Source organism: Erinaceus europaeus, chromosome 16 (assembly GCF_950295315.1).
Source record: "Erinaceus europaeus chromosome 16, mEriEur2.1, whole genome shotgun sequence".
NCBI lineage: Eukaryota > Metazoa > Chordata > Mammalia > Eulipotyphla > Erinaceidae > Erinaceus > Erinaceus europaeus.
Window position 1 is genome coordinate 45,071,744 of NC_080177.1, and position 26,364 is coordinate 45,098,107.

At 40.4% G+C, this 26,364-nt stretch overlaps 1 protein-coding gene across 3 annotated transcripts in view; it reads right to left on the minus strand.

Moving 5' to 3' along the window:
* The window catches only part of ATL1 (atlastin GTPase 1), an 82,896-nt gene that overhangs the window by 23,179 nt on the left and 33,353 nt on the right, over window positions 1-26,364 (minus strand). For all 3 annotated transcript variants that reach the window (XM_060174997.1, XM_060174996.1, XM_060174998.1), the window contains 5 exons: window positions 19,796-20,043; window positions 16,889-17,023; window positions 16,345-16,449; window positions 13,184-13,234; window positions 8,451-8,507 (listed from right to left, as the gene is read on the minus strand). In XM_060174997.1, coding sequence (XP_060030980.1) covers window positions 8,451-8,507; window positions 13,184-13,234; window positions 16,345-16,449; window positions 16,889-17,023; window positions 19,796-20,043 — 596 coding nt within the window. The remainder of the gene's footprint in view (window positions 1-8,450; window positions 8,508-13,183; window positions 13,235-16,344; window positions 16,450-16,888; window positions 17,024-19,795; window positions 20,044-26,364) is intronic.

A 26,364-nucleotide genomic window follows, 5' to 3' on the forward strand; every position in this document is an offset into this window, starting at 1 on the left:
ATTGAGAGGAAAGGAGGAGAAAGAGAGGGAGAGAGACACCTGTAGACCTGCTTCACTAATCCTGAAGCATCCTCCTTGCTCTGATCAGGTCCTTATACATGAGTTCAGCTGGGTGGATCACCACCCAGCCTCCAAGGTTGTTGCTTTTAAATATATTTTCTCTGAAAGTTTGAATTAGGTGAAAACAGTAAAAAATCAGGTAATTTCACTAAAAAAAAAAAAAAATCCAGATTTTGGCTTCTCCTGAAAAACTGGGAATACAGTAATCTGGCCTCCATGTCAACTATTGGCATTTGCTTCACAGTGGCTCCCTTTTCAGATCTGTCCTATATCTCTGGTTCTGCAAGTCTAGTTTTTTGTTTGTTTGTTTGTTTGTTCGTTTATACCAGAGCACTGCTCATCTCTGGCTTATGGTAGTGTATGTGTGTGGGTGGGGGGGGAGGGGTTGAACTTGAGACTTTGCAGCCTCAGGAATGAGTTTCTTTGCAAAACCATTATGCTTTCTACCCCCACCCAGGTCTAACTGCTCATCTTTATGCTACTTGTTCATTTTGTAGGTAGTTGAGTGTGAGACTCAACCCTTGTTCTAGCCAAATGCACAGTTGTTCACAGTAAAAGGCTAGCTGCATCATCATTCATTTGTGCTTTTCTTTCTCCAAGACTAGGCATTCTAAGAGTGATGAACTATTATTACCTGATTTCCGATGTTTTTATACCTGTGCTATGCCCAATACATAGGAAATCAATTAATGTTTAACTAGTCAATCTATGATGTTTATTTATTGAACTCTTTATAAGCATTCTGACTATAGATGAGAAGGATGGTGATGAAACTTGCCTCAGGTCCAAAAGCTTAGGAAGTATGAGATAATTTATCCTGCCTAGAAGGAGAAGGAGGAGAATAAAGGCTTGGCTGGGTGTTCAACTGCATTTCTTGACAGGTCCACCAGTCCTGAAGTACTGACTCCTGAGAATCTCTTTGGAGGTACACTATGCATATCAATGTTTCTGAGGAATTTTGCCCAGCATTTGCAGATGGGTCACTGGCAGGCAGGAAAGGGGCTTTCACCTGTGCTGGCAGCCCTCTTCTCTGCAGGGCAACAGGGGGAGAGGAGAGGAGGAAAGGAGTAGGATTAGGGTAAAATTGGGTGGTGGGAAGGAAGTAGAGAAAAAGGGAAAAGAGTTGAAAGGGGAATAGCAGAGAGAGGAGTGGGAGGCATATGTAGCATTTTAAATGAAAAGCATTAAATTAAAATTAGTTGAAATGACAAAGTAAGTTGAGGGTATTTCAGAAATTGCTAGTTTTGAGTTTTTACCATAAATTCTAACTAGAGTACTCACACTATAATGCGCAAGGACCCAGGTTCAAGCCACTGGTCCCTACCTGCAAGAAGAAAGCTTCACAAGTGGTAAAGCAGGGTTGCAGGTCTCTCTCTCTCCCTCTCCCCTCCATCTCATTTTCTATATATGTACCCAGTTAACATGCAAATGGTTACATGTTACCATGCTTAAGGAACCAGGTTCAAATCACTGGTTGAAACCTGCACAGGGGAAGCTTCGCAAGCAGTGAAGCATGACTGCAGGTGTCTCTCTCCCTCTCTATCTTCCCTCCCCTCCCAAGATATATATATATATCTTCCCTTCTCCCTCTCAATTTCTATCTTTAGCCAATAATAAGTACATAATATATATTTTTAAATTAAAAAGTTTGAAAAACTTTTTTTTTTTTTTTTACATTTTTTCACTAAAATACCATCTACAGAAACTGGGGAAGTGGTACAGTGGCTAAAGTGTTGGATTCTCAAGTATGAGATCCTGAGTTTGATCTCCAGCATTGCATATGCCTTGCCCCTTTCTCATTACAGAATACATACTTTAAATATGGTCAACATGCAGATGACTGAATATAAAATAAGTATATGGTTTAATGCATTCTCACAAACTGACTATACCATATAGCTAGCACCTAGTTCAAGAAACAGTTTGTCCAAAGCACTCTGACTCCATAGTCCTGTTTCCTTCCGTCATCATTCCTGTTCAAAAGTAGCCACTATGCCAGCTCTTAAGAGCACACATTTATAATTTGTGTAAATGAAACCATACAGTATGCATTGTTTCAGTCAACATTTTATTTGTGAGATTTCTGATATCATTGTATAAGTGTTATTCCTATTCACATTGTTGAATATTCTGCTCCATGAATATTTATGAGTTAATGCTACTGTAATAGGCATCTCATTGTTTCTAGTTTTTCAATGTTAATGAATACTGTTGCACCTTCTAGTTGACATCTATACACACTACTTTTGGGATTATACCTAAAAGTAAAATTATGGGGAGTTGGGCGGTAGCGCAGTGGGTTAAGTGCACGTGGTGCTCTGGCGTAAGGATCCTAGTTGGAGCCCCCAGATCCCCACATGCAGGGGAGTCGCTTCACAGGCAGTGAAGCAGGTCTGCAGGTGTCTATCTTTCTCTCCCCATCTCTGTCATCTTCTCCTCTCTCCATTTCTCTCTGTCCTATCCAACGACAACATCAATAACAACAATGATAACCACAGCAAGGCTATAACAACAAGGGCAACAAAAGGGGGGAAATGGCCTCCAGGAGCAGTGGATTCATGGTGCAGGTACTGAGCCCCAGCAGTAACCCCGGAGGCAAAAAAAAGTAAAATTATGGGGTAATATATGCATATATATTTAGGATCCATCAGTGTTGCCAGTTTTCCAAAGTGCTGGAAACATAGAGCCCTGCCAGCAGTTAGAGAGTTGCTACATATCATCACTAACACTTACTCATTTCTATTTTGGTATGTATGGTTTAGTTGCCCGCTGAGGTTTCCACTGTAATTGTCCATTTCTAAATAACTAATGAAACTTGGTACTTTTTTTTTTTTGCCTCCAGGGTTGGAGCTTGGTGCTAGCACTATGAATCCACTGCTCCTGGCAGCCACTTTCCCCCATTTTATTGGCTAGGATAGAGAGAAACTGAAGGGGGAGAGGGAGACAGAGATGGAGAGAGACACCTATAGACCTGCTTCACCACTTGTGGAGTTTTCCCCCTGCAGGTAGGGAGGGAGGGGTTGAACCTGGATCCTTGTGCGGGTCCTTGAGCTTTGTACTATGTGAGCTTAACTGGGTGTCCAACAGCTTGCCCCCCTTTCATTTGTTTATTGGTTGCTTGTTTTATTCTGTTTTGTGAAATACCTCTTCAAATCTTTTGCCATTGCACCTATTGTCTTTATTTGTCTCAAGTCATAATTTTTGTTTATGTTTCACTTAACTCTCTGCTGTAAGAAAATTAGCATTCTCAGACTTCTTTTACTATTCTCATCTAAAACTTGAAGAATTTTTACATGATATAATATGTTAGTATCTTGAGATTGCCACAGTAAAATTTTTATATCATAGAAATCAGTAAATGCCAAAAATCAGACCCATATCCATCTTCTTCCCATTCAATTGTGTCATGCAGTGCTCAAGTCCCAAATTTCTGAGTCTTTCTGGAACTTATGAAACATTTTAACCATAGTACACATGTAGGTAAATACCTTACCCTCCCCCTTCTCTCTGTTGATATTTGGTGAACAACAGCATATACAACACATCTACCAATATATATTTTTTAAAGATAGAAACAGAGGGAGAGAGAATAGGATAGGATAGGGTACGGTAGGGTAGGGTAGGGTAGGATAGGGGGCAGGGAAGGAAAAAGAGGACTACAGCACTGAAGCTTTTTTTTTTTTAATAATTTATTTATTCATGAGAAAGATAGGAGGAGAGAAAAAAACAGACATCACCCTGGTACATGTGCTGCTGGGGACCTCACGCACTGAAGTTTTCTTCAGTGCATTGGGGGCTGGGTTCAAATCTGGGTCATACACATGGCAAAGTAGCACACTGTCCAAGTGAGCTATTTCACCAGTCCTCCTCCATTACTATTTAATCATAATAAAGAATACTGCTGGAGGTAGCTTCTATTTTACACTATGATTCTGTATAAGTACTGCGTGCTAACTGATTACGCCACTGGATCTCCAACACTATGATTCTTTTTTTTTTCCTCCAGGGTTATTGCTGGGCTCAGTGCCCGCACCACGAATCCACCGCTCCTGGAGGCCACTTTTCCCCCTTTTTGTTGCCCTTGTTGTTGTAGCCTCGTTGTGGTTATTATTATTGCTATCGTTGATATTGTTCGTTGTTGTATAGGACAGAGAGAAATGGAGAGAGGAGGGGAAGACAGAGAAGGGGAGACAAAGATAGACACCCGCAGACCTGCTTCACCGCCTGTGAAGCAACTCCCCTGCAGGTGGGGAACCGGGGGCTCAAACCGGGATCTTTATGCTGGTCCCTGCGCTCTGTGCCACATGCGCTTAACCCACTGCACCACCGCCCGACCCCCACTATGATTCTTTATCAGTGAATGGGAGCATAAAAGCCACAGAATTGACATCCCACAATGACCTTGGGTCCATACTCCCAGAGGGATAAGGAATAGGAAAGCTACCAGGGGAGGGAGTGGGATATGGAATTCTGGTGGAGGGAATTGTGTGGAGTTGTACCCCTCTTATCCTATGGTTTTGTTAATGTTTCCTTTTTTAAATTTAATTTAATTTAATTTTTTAAATTTATTTATTCCCTTTTGTTGCCCTTGTTGTTTTATTGTTGTAGTTATTATTGATGTCGTTGTTGTTGGATAGGACAGAGAGAAATGGAGATAGGAGGGGAAGACAGAGAGGGGGAGAGAAAGACAGACACCTGCAGACCTGCTTCACCGCCTGTGAAGGGACCTGCCTGCAGGTGGGGAGCCGGGGGCTCGAACCGGGATCCTGACGCCGGTCCTTGAGCTTAGCGCCACCTGCGCTTAACCCGCTGCGCTACAGCCCGACTCCCTAATGTTTCCTTTTTAAATAATAATAATAAAAACCCCACAGAAGTGAAGAACTGGGACTTAAGGGATAGACAAGAGTGATACTCATTTAGACTGTGAAAAGCTAACTGTACTGTGCTATGACACAACCAGGTTGAACAACTTAAGAGCCTAAGTACTCACCTCTTCACCTCCCCCTTTCTCAAAGAAAAGAGTCAAATTTCAACTCTACTGTTAAGGTTATTAAAAATTCTTTAGGTGGCTGGGCAGTTATGCCCATAGGTAAGCATACACAGTACTAAGCACAGGGACCTGTGCAAGGATCTGGGTCTGAGCCCTCACCTGCAGGAGGCACACTTCATAATCAGGGAAGCAGGTCTGTAGGTGTCTGTCTTTTTCTTTCACTCTCTATCTCCCCCTCCACTCTCAGTTTCTTTCTGTCTTATCAGAAAATGGAAAGAATGGTCTCAGGAGCAGTGCATTTGTAGTGTTGGCACTGAGCCCCAGAGATAACCCCGGAGGCAAAAAAGAAAAGAAAAAAAAATTCCCCTGCCACTTAAGGGAGTCTTTCTTCAAGCTTAAATTCTTCTTGTCCTTCTATACCCCAAAACAAGATTTTCTTTTTTTCTTTTGTGTGTGTTTACTTATTGTCTCTCAGACTGGATTGAACAATTGGTAACAGTTGTAAATATGTGCTAGCAACCACTGGCTAATACATTTAAGGTTGCTTTTTTAAAAAACAATTTAATTTCATTTTTGTGTATTGGAAGTGTAAATGCATTAGACTGGGCCATATTTTTTATTTATTTATTTTTTTAGAGAGGGAAAGGGGGAGAGAGATGGTGGGAAAGAGAGGATAGAAAGAGAGGAGAGAGAGAGAGAGACACTAGTCCATGGAGCACACCTCCCTTGGTACTGTCCATGGTGCTTTCATGTGATGTGATGGCAGGTCACTGGTTCCTCCTATATGGTAAAAGTTCTCTTTTCCAAATAGAGTTCCTTTTATTTCTTTTTATGTTATTAAATATTTTATTTAAAAAGAAATCTTCTTTATTATTAGGTAGAAACAGAGAAAATTGAAGGGGACAGAGGAAATAGAGGGGAAAAGAGACAGAGAGACACCTGCCAACCCTGCTTCACCACTAGCAAAGCTTTCCCCTGAAGATGGGGACCAACCTGGGTCCCTGTGCATTGTAATGTGTGCACTTAACTAGGTGTACTATCTCCTGGCTCTATTATTATTATTATTATTATTATTATTATTATTATTATTGCCACCAGGGTTATCCCTGGGGCTCAGTGCAGGCAGGCAAATGAATCCACTCCCAGCAGCCATTTTTTTCTTTTTTGTTCTATTTTTATTTGATAGGACAAATGTAAATTGAGAGGGGGACAGAGAAATGGGGGGGGATCGATACCTGAAGACCTACTTTACCATTCTTGCTCATGAAGCTTCCCCCTGCTGGTGGGGAGTAGGGGTTGGAACCTTGGGGATGGTGACATATGCTTAACTGGATGTGCCACCCTTTCCCTCCTTTCCTTTTTCCTCTTTTCTTTTCTTTTCATTTCTTTTCCTTTCCTTTTCCCTTTCCTTTTCCCTTTCCTTTTCCCTTTCCTTTTCCCTTTCCCTTTCCTTTTCCCTTTCCCTTTCCCTTTCCCTTTCCCTTTCCCTTTCCCTTCCCTTCCCTTCCCTTCCCTTCCCTTCCCTTCCCTCCTTCACCTCCCCTCCTACCCTCCCTCCCTCCCTTCCTAGAGCAAGGGCCTTGTGCATACATGTACAATTTCACCAACCCCTGGTCATTTTTATTTAGATAGAGAGGAGGAGACAACATAACAGGACAATTCCCCTGTACTGTGGCACTCCCCTGCAATGCTGGGACTCAAACCTGGGCTGAGGGCCATTACAAGGTACTTATCCTACTTGGTGAGTTATGTCTCTGACCCCAAATGTAGTTTTATAAAATGTAAGAACAAATATTTTTTTGATTTTAAAAATTAATTAATTTTTAAAATTGCTACCCGGGTTATTGCTGGGGATCAGTGCCAGTATTAGGAATCCACACTCCCTGTGACCCATTTTTTCCCCTTTTTTGTTTCTTTCTTTCTATTTTATTTGATAGGACAGAGAGAAGTTGAGAGGGGAGGGGGACATAGTGAGGGAAAAGACAGATAACCTGCAGACCTGCTTTACCGTTTGTAAAGTGTCACCCCTGCAGGTAAGGAGCAGAGGCTTGAACCCAGGTCCTTGAACACTGTAATGTATGTGCTTAACCAGGTGAGTCACTGTCTGGCCCCATATTGTTTGCATTTTTTCTTTTTTTTAAATTAAATTTTATTTTATTTATAAAATAAAAAGTAGAAAATATTGACAAAACCATAGGATGAGTAAAATTACACACATTTCCAACCAGCAGCATTCCATATCCCATCCCCTCCACTGGAAGCTTTCCTATTCTTTATCCCTCAGGGAGTATGGACCCAGGATCATTATGGGGTGCAGAAGGTGGGAGGTCTGGCTTCTCATTGTTTGCATTTTTTTTTCTTTGCCTCCAGGGTTATTGCTGGGGCTTGGGTGCCTGCACTAGGAATCCACTGCTGCTGGAGGCCATTCCCCTCCCCCTTTGTTGCCCTTGTTGTTTTATCATCATTGTTGTTGTTGTTATTATTGTTGTTGCTGCTGTCATTGCTGTTGGATAGGACAGAGAGAAATCGAGAGAGGAGGGGAAGACAGAGAAGGGGAGAGAAAGATAGACACCTGCAGACCTGCTTCACTGCCTGTGAAGCGACTCCCCTGCAGGTGGGAGGCCTGGCGGCTCGAACCGGGATCCCTAAGCAGGTAGGTCCTTGCACTTTGCACCATGTGCGCTAAACCCACTGTGCTACCGCCCCACCTCCCATTGTTTGCATTTTTATCTATTGTCAGTGAGACTTTACATGTTAGTCATTTATTTTTCTTTTCTGTAACTGCCCAAATACCATTTGACTTTCATTAAAAATTAAGCCTAGTTTACCATTTCTTAATGTTTCAGGTTCTTTATAAATTTTTTAAATTGTGACACAGTGGATAAGGCATTGAACTCTCAAGTTAGAGGTCCAAAGTTCAGCCCCCCAGTACTGCATATGCCTGAATGTTGTTTTGTTCATCTCTCCTCTCCTCACTTTCTCTTATTAATAAATGCATAATGTTCCCTATTATCACCATAAATCATTAGAATGAGAAATTTTTTATCTATAATGAGTATATATCAACACATAAATAATGAATATATATCAACACATAAATAATGAATATATATCAACACATAATCACCTAGAGTCTATAGTTTACCTTAATTCACTCTGAGTATTGTATACTGTATAGGCTTAGACAAATGTATAATAACATATCCATTATTATAATATCATACAGAGTGTTTTCACCAGGCACAGTAAGGTAGAAACAGCAAGGTAAGCTATTTTTCTGGGCCCAAAAGTGCTTCTTGAATGACAAGTAGAAAGAAACTTGATCTTTCTATTAATATATATGATAATAGTTTTCAGGAAAATATAACAAAAATTTACTATTAGTTTACCCCCTACTCACTTGAAATGGCTTCAGGAATGTTTCCTCCATTGCCAGTCTGCCATATTCAGTGAAAAGCTAGAAGAAAAATCAGACAGACAGACAGACAGACACACACACACACACACACACACGGAAAGAAGAGAAATTCAGTATCTGCAAAGTTTCTATTCCATATCTATCAAAGTTTTTTACCTTTTAAATTCTTTTTCTTTTTAACTGTAACACAATGTAGTATTATTAAGATTATAATAATCATTTTAACAGATAAAGCAGCTGTTTAAAAATTAAGAACAAATGGTTCCAGAAGTGGCACAGTGGATAAAGCATTGTACTCTCAAGCATGAGATCCCAAGTTCAATACCCAGCAACACAGGTACCACACTGATGTTTGGTTCTTTCTCTCTCTCCTCCTATCTTTCTCAATAAGAAGTAATTTTTTTAAGAAAAAGAAATAAAAACATTTAAAAATTAAGAACAAAGAATATGTTTTAAAATCAAGTTTTCATTTTAAAGTTAAATCATTCAATCTAACTTTTTACACTAATCTTTTACATCTAGAATTTAGAATGACTTTTTTTTTTTTGTCTCTAGGTTACTGCTGGAGCTTGGTGCCTGCACTATGAGTCCACTGCTCCCAGAGGCCATTTTTCTCCCCATTTTTGTAGCCCTTGTTGTTGTTATTATTTTTGTTATTGCTGTTGTTATTGGAAAGAACAAAGAAATTGAGAGGAAGGAAAGACAAGGAGAGGGAGAGAATGATAAACACTTGCAGACCTGCTTCACTGCTTATGAAGCTACCCCCCTGCAGGTGGGGAGCCTGGAGCTTGAACCGGGAACCTTACGCTGGTCCTTGCACTTTATACCATCTGTGCTTAAGCTGCTGTGCTACCACCTGGCCCCCTAGAATGACTTTTGTAAAGAAGACATGGAATAGGAAATTTTACAAAGTAGAACTTGCAGAAACTAGGCCTAAGAGCCATAAATACATAGGGTACATCTACAAATGCTAATGTCTGAGGAAATTTAATGGTAATATGACCTAGATTACTATGAAGCCATTTGGCTGAAAAGGTGGAGAATCAAATATATTCTACTTTTATAACTTCTAATTGAAAAGAGCTATTATCAGTTTTTTGTTTGTGTGTGTTGCCAGAAATGAAAGGTTTTGGAGGACATAGAACTAAGGGTAAGACTGTGGTTAGGTTTTTGTGTTTTATCCAGACCAGCTGAGTACATTTCTCTTTATTTTGGATAAGGAAATTGAGGGAAGAGGCTGGGCAGTGGCACACCAGGTTAAGCTCACATAGTACAAAGAGAGGACCCATATGAGAATCCCAGTTCAAGCCCCCAGGTTCCCCACCTGCAGGGGGAGGATTACTTCACAAATGGTAAAGCAGGTCTTGCAAGTGTCTATATTTCTCTCTCCCCCTTCTCATTTTCTGTCCTGTCCAAAAAATGAAAAAATGGCTGCAGGAGCAGTGGATTCATAGTGCAGGTACCAAGCCCCAGCAATAACCCTGGAAAAAAAAAAGAAGAAATTGAGAGGGAAGGGGAAATAGAGAGGGAGAGAAACACCTGCAGCACTGCTCCACTGCTTATGAAACTTCCCTCTGCAGGTGGGGAGTGGGGGCTTGAACTAGGGATCTTGAGCACTATAATGTATATACTCAACTGGGTGTGCTACCACTCCAGGCAACACTACTTCATACTAAGAGTAACAAATCATGACAGCTTCAGAGAACTGGGGAAGCCTTCTGTCACAGGATCCCATTCCTTTCCTCTTTAGAGTACTTTCCACAGGACTATACTTTCACTTCTGTGGGAATCCAGAAAGCCAAGGACATTTACTAGACATAAGATTAGAGTGATTAACCCAGGAGGTGCTGCAGTGAATAAAGTGTTTTCTGGATATATACATATTGCTGGATAGAGAAAGAAATTGAGAGTAGAGGAGGAGATAGAGAGGAAAAAAGATAGACACCTACAGTTTTGCTTCAGCCACTCGAGAGGCTTTCCCCCTGCAAGTGGGGACCAGGGGCCTGAACTTGGGTTCTTGTGCACTGTGATATGAGCACTTAACCACGTGTGCCACCACCTGGATCCTATGGATAGAGTGTTAGACTATGAAGTATGAAGTTCCAAATTCAATCCCTGGCATCACATGTGCCAGAGTGATTCTCTGGTACATGTTCTCTCTCTAAAATAAAATAAAATATTAGAGTGAATAAATAAAAGCTATGTCTAAAAGGCAGTTGGTCCAGGGATTAGACACCCTCATTAGAGTAACCTATTAGCATAATTTGATTTCACTATCTCTTTTGAGGAATGCTAAGGTGCTATCTCTTTTTTGAATTTTTTTAATTTATAAAATGGAAATATTGACAAAACTATAGGATAAGAGGGGGCCATTTCCACACAATGCCCAACCCAAGAGCTCCATATTCAATCTCCTCCCTTGATAGCTTGCCTATTTTTTATCCCCCTGGGAGCATGGACCCAGGATCATTGTGTGGTACAGAAGGTGGAAGGTCTGGTTTCTGTAATTGCTTCTCCACTGAACATGGAGGTGCTATCTCTTATAGGAAAATATTTAAATGATCTCAAAACAAGATTCTAAAATCAATCCTTCTTTTTTTATTGGTGGGTTAACAGTTTACAGTACAGTTGTTGACATATGGGTACAATTTCTCATCTCACCAAGGTAGTGGTCTGCAAAATACTCTCATCCTGTACCCAGTTAGGTCCATCACTCTGCACTAGGACCTGAAAGTACCCCTCCAAGCCCTCTGGGTTTTTTCTTTCTTTTTATAAAACCATAATTTGATATTTAACATTATATATCCATATCATTATCTTGGAAAATAACAGGCTGGTTATGGCACATGCCCGAAGAAGTAATTGTACTTATTAGAAGAAACATATAACAACTACTCAGCATATTGCCTATTTGTCACAAGAGGTCAGTATGATGTGCTAGAATTCTATTTGGGAGCAATGCTATATGTGAAATCCAAATATTTCCAATTTTACACATTAGCCTGGCTCTACTATTCTTTGTGAGCTGTCAAATTTGCACATTTTGCTGCCTGGCTTTTATTTCAAAGATAAAATACTGCAAGCAAAATTTTCTATAAAATATGCAAAAGAAAACCATCAGAAAGAACAACAGGCTTTACTAGGCTTACCAAGCACAACATGTATTGAAAGAGAGAAAAGCATGTTATATATATGAACTATCCTAAGTTTCAAATACTTGATTTTTTTTTTACCTATTTGAAGTGTAAATGCTGCTTGGAAAAGTGGAAGGAGTACTGAGTCTTGTCAGGGCAGACATGTATGCTTATTGTGCCACTAGTCATAGGAGTTTACGCAAACTATTTCAGCTGACTTTTTTTCCATCTCTGAGTGTGACAGATAAATTAGGTGTCTCTGAAATCTTTTTCAAATTTAAAATAAAACTCTGTGACTGGGAGTCGGGCTGTAGTGCAGCGGGTTAAGCGCAGGTGGCGCAAAGCACAAGGACCGGCATAAGGATCCCGGTTCAAACCCCGGCTCCCCACCTGCAGGGGAGTCGCTTCACAGGCGGTGAAGCAGGTCTGCAGGTGCCTATCTTTCTCTCCTCCTCTCTGTCTTCCCCTCCTCTCTCCATTTCTCTCTGTCCTATCCAACAACGACAACAACAATAATAACTACAACAATAAAACAACAAGGGCAACAAAAGGGAATAAATAAATAAAATAAATATTAAAAAAAAACCTCTGTGACTGAGGAGATGGCACAAATGGTAAAATTCAAGACTTGAAGTCCTGAGATTCCCAACTCAATGCCTGGTTATCACTTGTACTAGTGTGATGCTCTGACCTTGCTCTCCATGACTCATACGAAACACTCTCTCTCTTCCCCTGTCCTCTCTTCCTGTAATATACTGGGTTGTCAGAAAAGTCATGATGTATTTTTCTACACAAAAAATGCATTATGACTTTTCCATCAACCCAATATAATAAAAAATCTTTGGAATATAAAATAAATAAAATTCTATGAGTTGATCATCAGGTAGCCCCTCTTTTATATAAAGTAGTACACTGGGACGTGGGCAGTAGCAGTAGCACAGCCAGTTAAGCGCAGGTGGCACAAAGCGCAAGGACCAGTGTAAGGATCCCACTTCGAGCCCCAGACTCCCCAACTGCAGGGGAGTCGCTTCACAGGCGGTGAAGCAGGTCTGCAGGTGTCTATCTCTCCCCCTCTCTGTCTTCTCCTCCTCTCTCCATTTCTCTCTGTCCTATCCAATAATGAGGACATCAATAACAACAACAACAATAGCAACAAAAAGGGAAAGAAATAAATATTAAAAAATATATTTTTAAAAAGTAGTACATTAAGGAAGAATCTAGCATATAAATGGTATTGTTTTACAATGATTAAAAACTTGACCTTAAGATTTCAACTTCATACTATTTTTAAAACAAAGATTTTTCTCCACTCTGATTTTTCATATACTGTCACATATGTAGGGGACAATAACAAGAAGTTTTATAGTAATTTGATAACTGAACTAGAAATTATATTTGATTATTATATAGAGGTCAAACAAAACCTGGAAATAGGACAACATCCATTGCTTGTTTCTAAATCTTACTGAGTTGTTAAGCTTTTCAAGAAGAGGTAAGTCCAGCAAAATCCTGCTCAGATTACTAGACTTAATAGAGAGAAAGAAAAAGGAAAAAAGACCATAAGGATATAAATGTTGTTACCTGGAGATGCTGAAGATCATCCTCCTGGACGTTTTGAGATAAGTTATATACCTTGTTTAAGAAATAAAGTCAAAGTGAAAAAATAATCAGCATCATTCTAAGAATTTCTCTGTCATTCTTTTTTTCCCCACACATCAATCATTATAAAACTGAACTCTCTTAACTATAATAATATATATAGTTATTTCCTTTGCCAAAGCAAAGGAAATTTGACAGATAGTAAAAAAAAAAAAAAACAATGTACAACAACAGTAAAGTTGTTTCATAAATACAACAGTCACCTGATCTGGAAATAGAATATAAACAAATTCTTATAAGCTTACTAAAATAATAGTAATTTAAATTTGAATCATCCATATATAAATTATTTGTCTTGAAAAATGACACTGACTTCTTCACAGCTGATTATTTTATTTATGTCTATAGTAGGTTGCATCACAAAGAAGTGATGAGTATCTTGATTGCATCTGTATGCTGTTGCTTCATATACAAGTCACCCAGTAAGAAAGTAACATTGTTTTTAACTTCAAAGTTAAGGGTGTCTATATGTGTATGTACTGATCAAACTAGTATGCTCCACACACTTATTCATTTATTTAATATTTATTTATTAACACTAGAGAGAGAACCAGAGCATCACTCTAGCACATAAGATGGTAGAGATCAAACTATGACCCTCTACCTGCTGCACCGCTTCCTGGGTCATTTGGTATACTAATTTAACAAGATAATTTTCAGATAACAACAAAAAGGTCATCAACTATCAGATTTTTTTTCAGTGAAAATGTTCAGTGTCTTCAGTCTAAATAGTAAATAACAAATATTAAAAGTCAATGTCAATATGGTTATTTTTTATTTTTATTTATTTATTTATTGCCTCCAGGTTTATTGCTGGGGCTCAGTGCCTGCACTATGAATCCACTGCTTCTGGAGGCCATTTTTCCCATTTTGTTGGCCTTGTTATTATTATTGTTGTCATTGCTGTTGTTGTTGTTGGGTAGGATAGAGAGAAATCGAGAGAGGAAGGGAGACGGAAAGGGGGAGTGAAAGACAGACCCCTGCAGACCTGCTTCACTGCCCGTGAAGCAACCCCTTCCAGGTGGGGAGCTGGGGGCTCCAATAGGGATCCTTACTCCAACCGGGATCCTTACTCGGGTCCTTGCGCTTTGCATGGCATGTGCACTTAACCCGCTGCGCGCCCAACCCCCGTCAATATTTTTTTTTCATATTTATTTATTTTCCCTTTTGTTGCCCTTGTTGTTTTTTATTGTTGTTGTAGTTATTGTTGTTGTTGCTGATGTTGTCGTTGTTGGATAGGACAGAGAGAAATGGAGCGAGGAGGGGAAGAGAGAGGGGGGGTAGAGAAAGACACCTGGAGACCTGCTTCACCGCCTGTGAAGGGATGCCCTTACAGGTGGGGAGCCGGGGGCTCGAACTAGGATCCTTATGCCGTTCCTTGCGCTTTGCGCCAAGTGCGCTTAATTGCTGAGCTACCGCCCGACTCCCTCAATACAGTTTTAATTAACTTGTGTAAGTGGTTCACGTTGTTAGTTATGACAGAATTAGATAAGTCAATATTTTAAAGACAATTTTGAAGAATTGTATTATTAAAAGCTGATCAACAAGAGGTTATACTCATGATTTTTATTTTAAATCCTTTTATTTAAAAAGTCAAATCTTCAATCCCCAGCACCACCATAAGCCAGAGCTAAGCGGTACTCTGGTAAAAAAAAAAAAAGTCAAATCTTACTTTAACCTATTCTCAGGTGATCATTCTAATTATATATGAGGCTCCATTCTTTCTACTCAAAAATTCAGTGTTGATTTAGTCATCTTATACACTTTGCCCTGTTTACCTTCCTTACTTGTCTTTACTGCTTTGCTTCTTTGACCACTATTTCTTCTTGTTCTCTCGAATAAACATAAAATAACTCTAAGTGATGCTTTAAAATATTTTAATTCTGTATGTTCTATGTTTACAGTAAAGCACTTCAAGGACTTTCAGGACTGTTTATAACGCCTACAGTAATCTCAAAAGCAAAACTTTTTAAAAGACAAGAGAAGAATAAAAATTTTATAGAATATTCTTAAATGTGCATTATAGTGTTTTTAAAATCTATCAAACATATATGTTTTACATTTAGAAATATTTCCTGTGATTACACAAAACAAAATATTACATTAGAAATTTTATTTCATTAAGTATAGTTTAAAATAACTAGTCTGAGTATATCTGAGTATATTAGAAGATTTAATCACTGAATTTTATAGGCATTAGCCAAAAATTATCAGTAAGATACAATGTTTTTAAATTTCATTTATTTAGTAATGAGAAAGGAGGAGAGAAAGAACCAAACATCACCCCGGTACATATGCTGCTGGGGACTTAACGAGGACCTCATGCTCCGATGCTTTATCCACTGTGCCATCTCCCAGACCACAGATATAATCTTTCATGACTAAAATAGGTCATTTAAAAACTGATTAGAAATTCAATTACAGGGGGTCGGGCACAAGTAGTGTGGTTAAGCACACGTAGCGCAAAGCGCAAGGACCGGAAGAAGGATCCCAGTTCGAGTCCCCGGCTCCCCACCTGCAGCTGCAGGTGTCTATCTTTCCCTCCCCCTCTTTGTCTTCCCTTCCTCTCTCAATTTCTCTCTGTCCTATACAACGATGACATCAGTAACAACAATAATAACTACAACAATAAGGCAACAAAAGGAAATAAATAAATAAATAAATACTTAAAAAAAATTCAATTACAGTAGTAAAAATACTTCTACTCTCAAAGAAAACTTTAAGAACTAGTATGCTGGGGACTGGGTGGTGATGTACCTGGTTGAGCAAACTTGTTACAATGCACAAGGATCCAGGTTCAAGCCCCTGGTCCTCACCTGCAGGGGGAAAGCTTTGAGAGTGGTGAAGCTGTGCTGCAGGTATCTTTCTGTCTCTCTTCCTCTCTATATCCCCCTTCCTCTCAATTTCCGGCTGTCTCTACCCAATAAATAAATAAAGATAATTTAAAAATTTAATTAAAAGAACTAGTATGTTAATTAAGTCAAGTAATACAACTTAACAATTGTGCTATTTATCTTAGTATCACACATATTAATAATTTTTGTTTAAAGACATATGTCAGATGGATTTACTTTGTTCTATACCTGTATTGAGCTGATCATTGTGCTGAGGGCAAATACTGTCGCAGAATCTCTCAAGGTTGACTGACTGTCAAAGGTTCCCTGAGTATCCATCAATAACACTGCAACCTACAAGCAAGCAGAATATATTAATTGTATTTAATAGGACATTTAGGTTATCACAATGTTAACACTATGAAAAATAAAGCAAACCATTGCTAATAAAGCTATGAGGTAATTTTACATGTGTCAGGAATTGGACAGAAATTGAATATATGAATTAGTTGCTGAGTACTATAGTTACTAATTTTCAGTGGAAATCCAACAGAAGAGAAACAGTATTGAAACAAAGTAAAGATGTTAGTTTGCTGATCTGCTGTTCTGGTGTCTCTACTACTTTGCCTACCTGGGTCTCTAGAGAAAAAGAAACATGCAATAGGATACTGCCCATCTCCCTTTTAATATACATGTCAAATAGCCAAACTTAGGTTAGAGAGTGTTTAAAAGAATCCTAAAAAATGATTGTCAGAAGTGAAAACTCAATTTTTTCTAAGAAGTTGTATCATACCTTTTTACCATCAGGCTTATTGATGAGAAAGACTTCACTCCATATCTGGATTCCTGTGGTCTCTCGTTCAGATCCGCCTCTCCATGAAAACCCAGTCAGTGGTTCATTGTAATCTCCAACCCAATCAACAGATTCCTATGAATGAAGAAAACCAGGCCATGAAAATGCTTTGTGGTTGAACACAGGACTTGCATGCAAGAAAGTCAGTAAACAGAACTGGATACTTTTTCCATTAAGCCATTCTATTTTTATCCTTCTCCATCACTAGAGGGAAGGAAGGAGGAAAAAAATATATACACCTGTTGTATTGACATAATTACTTTATTCATTCGTTAAAAAATTACACAAAGCAACAACTTGCCACACATTATGCTAGGTCATGGGAATACAATCCATATCATTCTATATCAGAGGAAGCTTAGAGTCTATTGAGGAAATAAACATGCTAGTAAATAGCTATTATGTAGTATATGCACGCCAAAATGGAAGCATGCACTAGGCACAAGTGGAAGCAAAAGGAAAAAAAAAAAAAAATAGTTCACTTGGGTAGTGCTCTTGCTCTGCCATGTGTACAACCCAAATTTGAAACCAGCTTCTACCACACTGAAGGATGCTTTGATGCTATAGTGTCTTTCTGTCTCTCTATTTCTGTCTTTATCTGAAAAAGTTAGCTTGGAGTGGTGAAGCCCCAGTAATGACAAGGGAAAAAGAAAAGGTGAAGGTAGTGGAGGGAAAGTTAATTTTTGGTTAAGAAGACGTCATAGGACAGAAAATGTTTGAGAGTATTTAAGGGCGTTTTGGCATTTTCCAAGTGAGTAAACTTGGGGAGGGCATTCCAGAAGAAAAGAAAACTATGAGCTACTATAATATACTGAGATATACACAAAGATAATATATACAAAATGCTTGACTTGGGGGAAGGAGACTGGAGTCGCAGGAGGAAAAGCATCTAATAGGAGAAAACAAAAAGGGAAAAAAATTCATTACACTTTAATCTGATCAAAAAAAATTTTTTGTTTTGGTCATCACAGGGGCTTTACTGATCATGACAAAGCAGGTCCCCTCCCAGTTGAGCAATCTTGCCAGCATGACAGATGCTAGTCACTATACTCAACATGCCAAGTGTTATTATATATTTCAATTTAATGTTTACTTAAGAGGTAAAATTATGACTGCATAATCCAAAGTTTGGAAATCATACAAATTTTTATCTCACCTGTATTAAGTAACGTATTGGTAACAGAAATTAAGAATGGTAGGGGTTTAGTTTGCTGGGGAGGCAAGAAAACTCAACTGTATAATGTGCTCACTTTCTTGTGGCTATGACCCCAGTTGAACTGACCCTGGAAGGATTTTAAGTGCTGCAGTGTTTTTGTCTTTGTCTATCTCTATCTCTATCTTTCTATCTGAACAAGTGGGCCTGGAGCAGTGAAGCCCTTGTGAAGGCAAAAAAAAAAAAAAAAAAAAAAAGTTTTTTTTTCTTTCAAAGTCTTAATTATTTTAGTAGTTCCTTTTTTTTTTTTTTTTAAAGATTTTATTTATATACTAATGAGAAAGATAGGAGGAGAGAGAAAGAACCAGACATCACTCTGGCACATGTGCTGCCGGGGATTGAACTCAGGACCTCATGCTTGAGAGTTCAAAGCTTTATCACTGAGTCACCTCCTGGACCACATTTTAGTAGTTCTGTTCTTGATTTATTTGAAGTAGAGGTAGGAGATAACACATTAATATTGAAAAATTATTTTAAATATAATCCAGTTATGAAAGACTAATCCAGTATGAATAATTATGGTAAATTCATGTCAAAAAGGTTCTCTGGATAATGTGTCTATTCTACCTCACTATCCATATTTGCATCAGAGTCAATAGGGGTATATGGGTAGAAAAAAAATACTAGTATATACTTCATTCTCCAATTCTAGTCTCTTATTTATCCTTTTGGTTTTATTCTATTTTTGTTTTTGCATTATTCTGGGGAAGGAAAACTTGAAGAGCCATCAAACATTGCTATAGATGTTGCCCCTTTCCTCTCAATTTCCCTCTCTCCATATATATAGCAAGGAAGGGAGAAATGAGAAGAAAAAAAGGAAAAAATAAAAGGATAAAATGGCTACAGTATCTTGTAGGCACTGAGCCACAGCAATAACCTGGTGGCAATAAAAATAAACAAGTAAATAAATGTTTTTAGAAACTTTATGTATTAACACAAGCTAGAGAGGGGAGAGCAAGAGAACCATAGCAGTATATGAGATGCCAGAAATCAAACTCAGGTCCTCATGTCTCCAAGTTTGGTGTCCAATCATTGTGGCAATTCCCAAGTCCCCAAATAACATTTTTTAAGTAAAAAAAAAAAAAATTGAGTTCTAAGTGAGATGTAGGAGTATGTCTTATAATATTTGGTATCTAAAAACACATAATTGGGGGGGAGGTTCAAGCTGTGGCACACCGGGTTAAGTGCACATAATACTAAGTGCAAGGACCAGAGCAAGGATCCAGGTTCCGGCCCCTGGCTCCTCACCTGTGTATGTGTGGGGGGTCACTTCACAAGCAGTGAAGCAGGTCTGCAGGTGTCTATCTTTCTCTCTCTTTCTCCCCATGTTCCCCTCCCCTCTCAATTGCTCTCTGCCCTATTGAAAGAGAAAAAAAAAAAAAAGAAAAAAGAAATGGCCATAGCAGCAGTGGATTGGTAGTGCTGGCACCCAGCCCCAGCCATAAGCCTGGTGGCAAAAGTAAAATAAAATAAAATAAAATCACATAGTAAAAATAAAATAAAATCACATAGTTGGAATAGTTACACCACTGTATTTTGTTTAGCAACTAGTTCTTATTTAGGATGCATAATATTGGAAATGTTAGCACTGAAGTATTTAAACAAGAAAATTTTCTAAAGCACTTCTCACATACCTGGTTGTACATGTATCTCAACATGAAGTCCATAAGGAATGATTTTCCTTTTCTAAATGCCCCAGCCACAGAGACAGCAACAACTTCCTTATCCCTGACAGCCTCTGAGAGAAGGATCCGGTTTAATGCAGTTTCATCTAACTCAAAGGAATGGTCATCTTTGACAATAAGCACTTGAACAGGCCCTGCCTTCTTCACTGAGTCCTCCTCTTCTGAGCTCCATTCATATGTCTTTTCGGAAAACCCACCTATTGAATAAAAGATCAATTGATTCATATAGTCATCTCAAAATACCAACAAATGTCTATCTGTCTCTCAACTATCAGAAACAGGATTCAGTTGAGTCATAAGTGCTCATTTTAATAAAATATATTACACAATAGTCTGCAGTGAGACAGTATAAAGTTCATAATGAAATAGTGTCTACTTAGACTTAGATACCCTCCTCACCTACTTCCTATTACAGTTATCTCACTCACTCCAAAGCTAACCTCATCAAAGCAAAGACTGCAAAAGCTGAATAAGGGCAAGAGACTGGCATACTTTAATGATGACTATGGCATACTTTAATGATGACTATCAGGCCACCCCATCAGCTGGGGCCCTAGTCGGGGAGTCTTGAGATTCCCAAACAGACATGATGGGCCTAGACCTCAAATAAACCCCTCTCTCCATTGTTACCGGTCATCTCTATCAGGAACAATACAATAGACCCCTTTGTGGGCCCCCAATAGGACCTTGCCCTCAACTTGGGTCAATAATGGTAGAGAATGTTCCATCCTCTGAAGGGAGGCTGGACAATATACTCTATGCTACACCTGAGGAAGATGGGTCCTGATATTGGGGAACATTCCTACTTATGACCATAGAATGTGAGCTCAGATCTACAGGGATGCAGAGGTCACATAAGCTCCTAAACTGAATATGGGCCCCAGATCACATCAAATTGATGGGGCTTATAATCAACAATATTTATATACTTTTCCCATATTTGGGAGCTACTGTCTTCTCTGATCCAGCTTTTGGGTCCTTTTATCAACCATGACATCATCTCTCCAGACAATAACATGGATCCACCTGCATATCAAATTTCAGGCTCAGGGGAAAAAAACACACTAGTATAGCCACAGGCTGTTTGGAATGTAACTAAAATATGCCTACAAGCTATCTACAAAAGAGAGACCCCCCCCAACTCTTCACCTGCACTATTCCAGCCTTTGGGTCCATGATTGGTCAACAATTTCTTTGGCTTTGTATGTTAACTCTCTTTTAAGCCACCAGGTTCCAGATGCTAGCAGGATGCCGACCAGACTTCCCTGGACAGACAACCCCACCAGTGTGTCCTGGAGCTCTGATTCCCCAGAGCCCTTCCCCAAAATGGAAAGAGAGAGACAGTCTGGGAGTATGGATCGACCTGTCAATGCCCATGTTCAGCGGGGAAGCAATTACAGAAGCCAGACGTTCTACCTTCTGCATCACACAAGGACCTTGGGTCCATACTCCCAGAGGGTTAAAGAATAGGAAAGCTCTCCTCTCCTCTCCCGGATCAACTAGGAATACCAAAGGAGACTGTTGGATAGTATGCCAGCTCCCCCTGGCTTCTGCTTAACCATATGCCTATATAGGGATAGATTTAATCCCATTCAAAGCTTTGGTCTATTTACATAAATCACTTTTACATTTACATAAAGCACCACACTCCCTCCAGGGCATTGGTGGTTTAGTGGTAGAATTCTCACCTGCTCCACCCCCTCTCCTTGTCACACCCTGATCCTCTCCTTGTCACACCCTGATCTTCCACCAGTCACTTTTCGCTCCACCCTCTCTATATCACATCCTGTTTCCACCCTACTTGGAGAGTATAAAAACAGCTGCTCTTCTGATTAAAGACACTTGGAAATTGCTTTCCGGCTCCGAGAGTTCCAGAGTGTATCTCCTGCGAAGTTAGTGCGGCACGAGTTCCTGATCTCTCTCCCACGCAGCAGCCTAGATCGGCTCCAGTTGAGTTCTCTCCAACCCAGAGAGCACTAGCTCGGGAAGAAGCACCTTCAGGCTATCCCGGCATCTGGCGCCCGGAACAGGGACACGTAAGCAGCAGATTTACAAGAAGACATCCTAGATAAGTACACACCTTTTGGGTATCTGCAATATTGTGTTAAGGCACTGAGATTTTTTTTCTTTCTTATTGTTTTCCTGAGATCTCTCCACCATGGAAAATCTTTTCCAAATTCTGCATTCTTTTTCCAGTATAAAATTTTTATATATCTGGGACATTTTTCTTGGGGCTGCACCTTATATCCTGTTAATCATCATAGCAGCTTTTAAGGGATATACAGGGCAACCTCTCAAAAGGCTTAAGGACCTAGAGGCTGAGGTCTAAGAGATAAAGGAAGTGATCATAGAACTTAACCAGCACCTTAAAAACAAGAAGAAGCAAAGGCCTGTCATGATCCTGACCCACCCTAATTCCTCTGCATCTTGCCCTGAGGCCCCTATTTTGGCATCTTGCCCTGAGGCCCCTATTTTGGCAGACACGTGTCCGAATTCTCCTTTGGACTCCACAGCCACTTCTTTGGCCACCCCCATTTTGGCAGACACTTGTCCAGAATCTCCTGCTGCCTCCACGGCTGCTTCTTTGCCCACCACCGTTTTGACAGACACATGTCCGAATTCTCCTGTAGCCTCCAAAACCACTTCTTCGGCAACTTGTCCAGAAGCTTCCACTTCGGTGACTCCTCCTACCGCTACATACTTATCAGAGCAAGTCCACACATTTCCGGTCAATGTCGCCCCCAATAGACAAAAACCTCAGGCCTGGTATCCATATTCCGCCACAGACCTGAAGGAACTACGCCAGGCTATCAAGGATGACGGTATTCATGCCCCATGGACCAGGTCCATTTTACAAGGCCTGCTTCAGAACCTTAATACCCCCCAAGATTGGAGGGATATAACTCGCGCTACACTCCCAGGACCCCTCTTCCTGCAATGGGAGGCATTCTTTTGCGACGAATGTTTACAACAATCGCGGAAAAATATTCAAAATCAGCCAGAGGGGAATTTTGATGCATTGTTTGGAACAGGCCAATTAGAAACAGGGATTCAACAGGCAGAAGCCAAGTTTCCACCGGGGTATTTTGATCAGGTACGCCTGTGTGCATTAAAAGCATGGGAGCGATTAACACCACCCATGGGAGCAGCCTCAGCCCCCATTCTCTCCCCTCAACAAGAACCTGATGAATCCCTCACTAAATTCATTGCCAGGGTCCAGTCGAGTTTGGAAAGGAAGATTTATAATCCTGACACTCGTTTTCTCCTCCTGCGATCCATAGTCTGGGATGGAATGCTTCCACATTTTCGACAGGCCTGTATCACTCTTAAAAATGAACACCCAGATACTTGGATTATAGCTACACAGGATCTCAGATCAAGCTCTTTTCAAGGACCTATGTTACAGGCCTATGCAACTACCTTACATAAGCAAAAAGGGGCTTGCTTTCAGTGTGGTCGCCAAGGGCATTGGCGTAACCAATGTCCAGAAAATAGACCGCAACCCCACTTCCAGTCAGGGCAACCCCACCTCCAGACAGGGAATCAGAGACCACGAATGCCTTGTCCCAGATGCCAGAAAGGATTTCACTGGAGGAGAAATTGTTGGTCAAGGTTCCATAGGAACGGCACGCCTCTGCCAAATGTAAACAGGGATTTAAACTAGGTGTGGGGCTTCCCTTAGCCCCGCCCCCAAGAGGGAAGGAAGCAGGTCGCCCGCTTGGTGCTGTGCCCTTCTTCCACAAACAGAAGCCCAGCTTGGGACCCAATCTGTCGCTACACCCACCATGCCAAGTAACAATAACAGAGGGTGAGCAGCAGGAGGAACCCGCGGTATGTGGGAACTTCCAGCATAGAAATAACTGGCTGGAGCAAGAGAACAGCTCGAATTCGGAGCCTGAGATTTTATGGACCACCCCTGTTTTAGAAAGGGGTCACCCAACTATGACAGTAAAGATTGGTAATAGTCCTTTTAAGTGTTTCATTGACATGGGAGCAGATAAGACAATATTAAGACAAGCAGAGGTTCCCCAGAGTTGGAAACTCCTCCCAGGACCATGCTTACATGGTGTTGGAGGATTGACTCAGGCATTCCTCACATGAGATTCCCTTGTGTGGGAAGATCCAGAAGGGACTACCGGATGCTTTCAGCCTTTAATAAGCACCAATTTATTGGGAACAGACTTGCTGGAATCTTTAGATGTAGTGATATCCTCAGACACCTCTGAAGGACACCACACTCACTCCTGTTCTTCTTCTTCTAGCGTTTGCCTTTCTTCCGTAGCCAGTCAACAGCGTCAGGTTGAGCCTGATGTAAAGTTTCGAGACCTCCTTTGAATCTGGAGAGGTGGCAGTCATTGACTATGTGGGTCATAGTCTGACTGTAGCCAAAGGGGCAGTTCGGGTCGTCTCTGGCTCCCCAGCGATAGAACATAGCGGCGCACCGGCCATGGCCTGTTCGATAGACTGCTAGACCCAACCAGCACACCCAATACTAACTGCCACTGTAACAGAACTCCCCGCTTAGATTGGCTATCTAATGAGCCTGTCTGGGTGGAACAGTGTCCTTTGCCTAGGGAGAAGCTAGAAATTTTAAAAGAACTCGTCCAAGAGCAGTTATCTTTGGGACACATTCGTCATTCTCGGAGCCCATGGAATACTCCAGTCTTTGTGATTAAAAAGCGCTCAGGAAAATGGCGCCTCCTCCAAGATCTTCATGCAGTTAATAAAACCATGCAGTTTTGGGGCTCCCCTCAAAGGGGTTTGCCTCTTGCTTCCGCAATTCCCACAGGAATTCCAATCATAGCTATTGATATACAGGATTGTTTTTTCTCTATTCCCTTACACCCACAAGATTGTAAACGTTTTGCTTTCTCTGTTCCTTCTATTAATAATGGCAGCCCTGCCGATAGATTTGAATGGGTGGTACTGCCCCAGGGCATGGCTAATAGTCCTACTATTTGTCAAGAGGCTGTTAAATCTGCCCTTTTTCCATATATTCAGAAGGGCATTAAGGTTTTTCACTATATGGATGACGTGTTAATATGGGGAGAATTAGATACAGATCTCTCCGCCCTATGTGATTTTCTAATCCCTGCCTTAAAAAGAAGTGGACTTAATGTTGCTCCTGAGAAAATACAGCTAATTCCTCCAATATCTTTCTTAGGCTCAGAGATTTCCCTAACGCAGATTCGTCCTTTAAAACCTTGTGTTACTTTTCCTTCTAATCTCACTCTTGCTTCTTTACAAAGTTTTCTTGGAAATTTGAATTGGCTTAGGCAGTATCTTTATCTGCCTATGAGCTGCCTGCAACCACTGTTTGATCTGTTAAGAGGAAAAAAACAGCCCTCCTCAAAGCGTATGTTAACCCCCGAAGCCTCCTTGGCAGTGGAAAAAGTAAACCAGGCTCTCCAGGACATGCACCTCGTTCGGTTCTCCCCCTCCTCTCCAGTAAATCTTCTAATCTTTAACTCCACCCCCAAAGTAGTGGGGGCATTGTGGCAGAAACATGGCGTTCTCGAATGGCTTCATACGCCAGTAGGCGGAGCTCCAAGACTCCTTACCAAGATTGATGCCTTAGCATTTATGGTTCGCCAAGGAAGAAACAGATCGGTTCAGGTCTTAGGAAGGGAACCAGATTCAATCATTCTTTCCTTTTCTCTCACAGATACAGAATGGCTCATACACCACCATTCTCATTTTGCCATAATTTTAATGGGTTTTCCAGGACAATTAGATAATCATTTCCCCTCTAATAATTTGATATTCTTTACCTCTGTTGCCTCTACTAGTACCTAAACTTTTATCTCGAGATCCCATCACCTCTGCTCCTACAGTGTTAACTGATGGTGGAAAAAAGGGAGCTGCTGCCCTTATATATTATCTAGACCAGCAATATGCCAAACCTCTCTTTACTGAACTTCCTGATAACTCCCCTCAGTACAAAGAACTTTATGCTGTTTTCCTTGCATTAAAAGTTGTACCAGAATCCTTCAACCTTTTTTCTGACAGTGTGTATACTGTTAACTTACTTCCATGGCTTGCTCGATCTTATGTAAGAATTGATGACAACCCACTTTCTCCTCTTTTAATTCAAATTGCCTCTATGCTCTGTTCTCGAACCCAACCACTGTATGTTCAGCACCTACGTTCCCACAGCCCTCTTCCTGGTCCCCTGTCCGAAGGGAATGCTGCAGCCGACCACCTTGCCTCCACAGGAATTCTCCTAGCCTCTGTCTCTAATCCTGCTGACTTTCATTCCCTAACCCATGTTAATCTTAAAGGTCTTCGAGCTATATTTCCTGATATTCCTCTGCCACAGTTAAAACGTATTCTTGCTACATGTTCCTCCTGTGCAGGTCTAATCAAAACACCTGCTATTCAAACTCTGGGGGTTAATCCTTGAGGTTTAAAAGCCAACGCTCTTTGGCAAATTGATGTTACCCACATACCCAACTTTGGCAAACAAAAATATGTGTTCGTCTCAATTGATACCTTCTCTAAGTTTATGTGGGCTACAG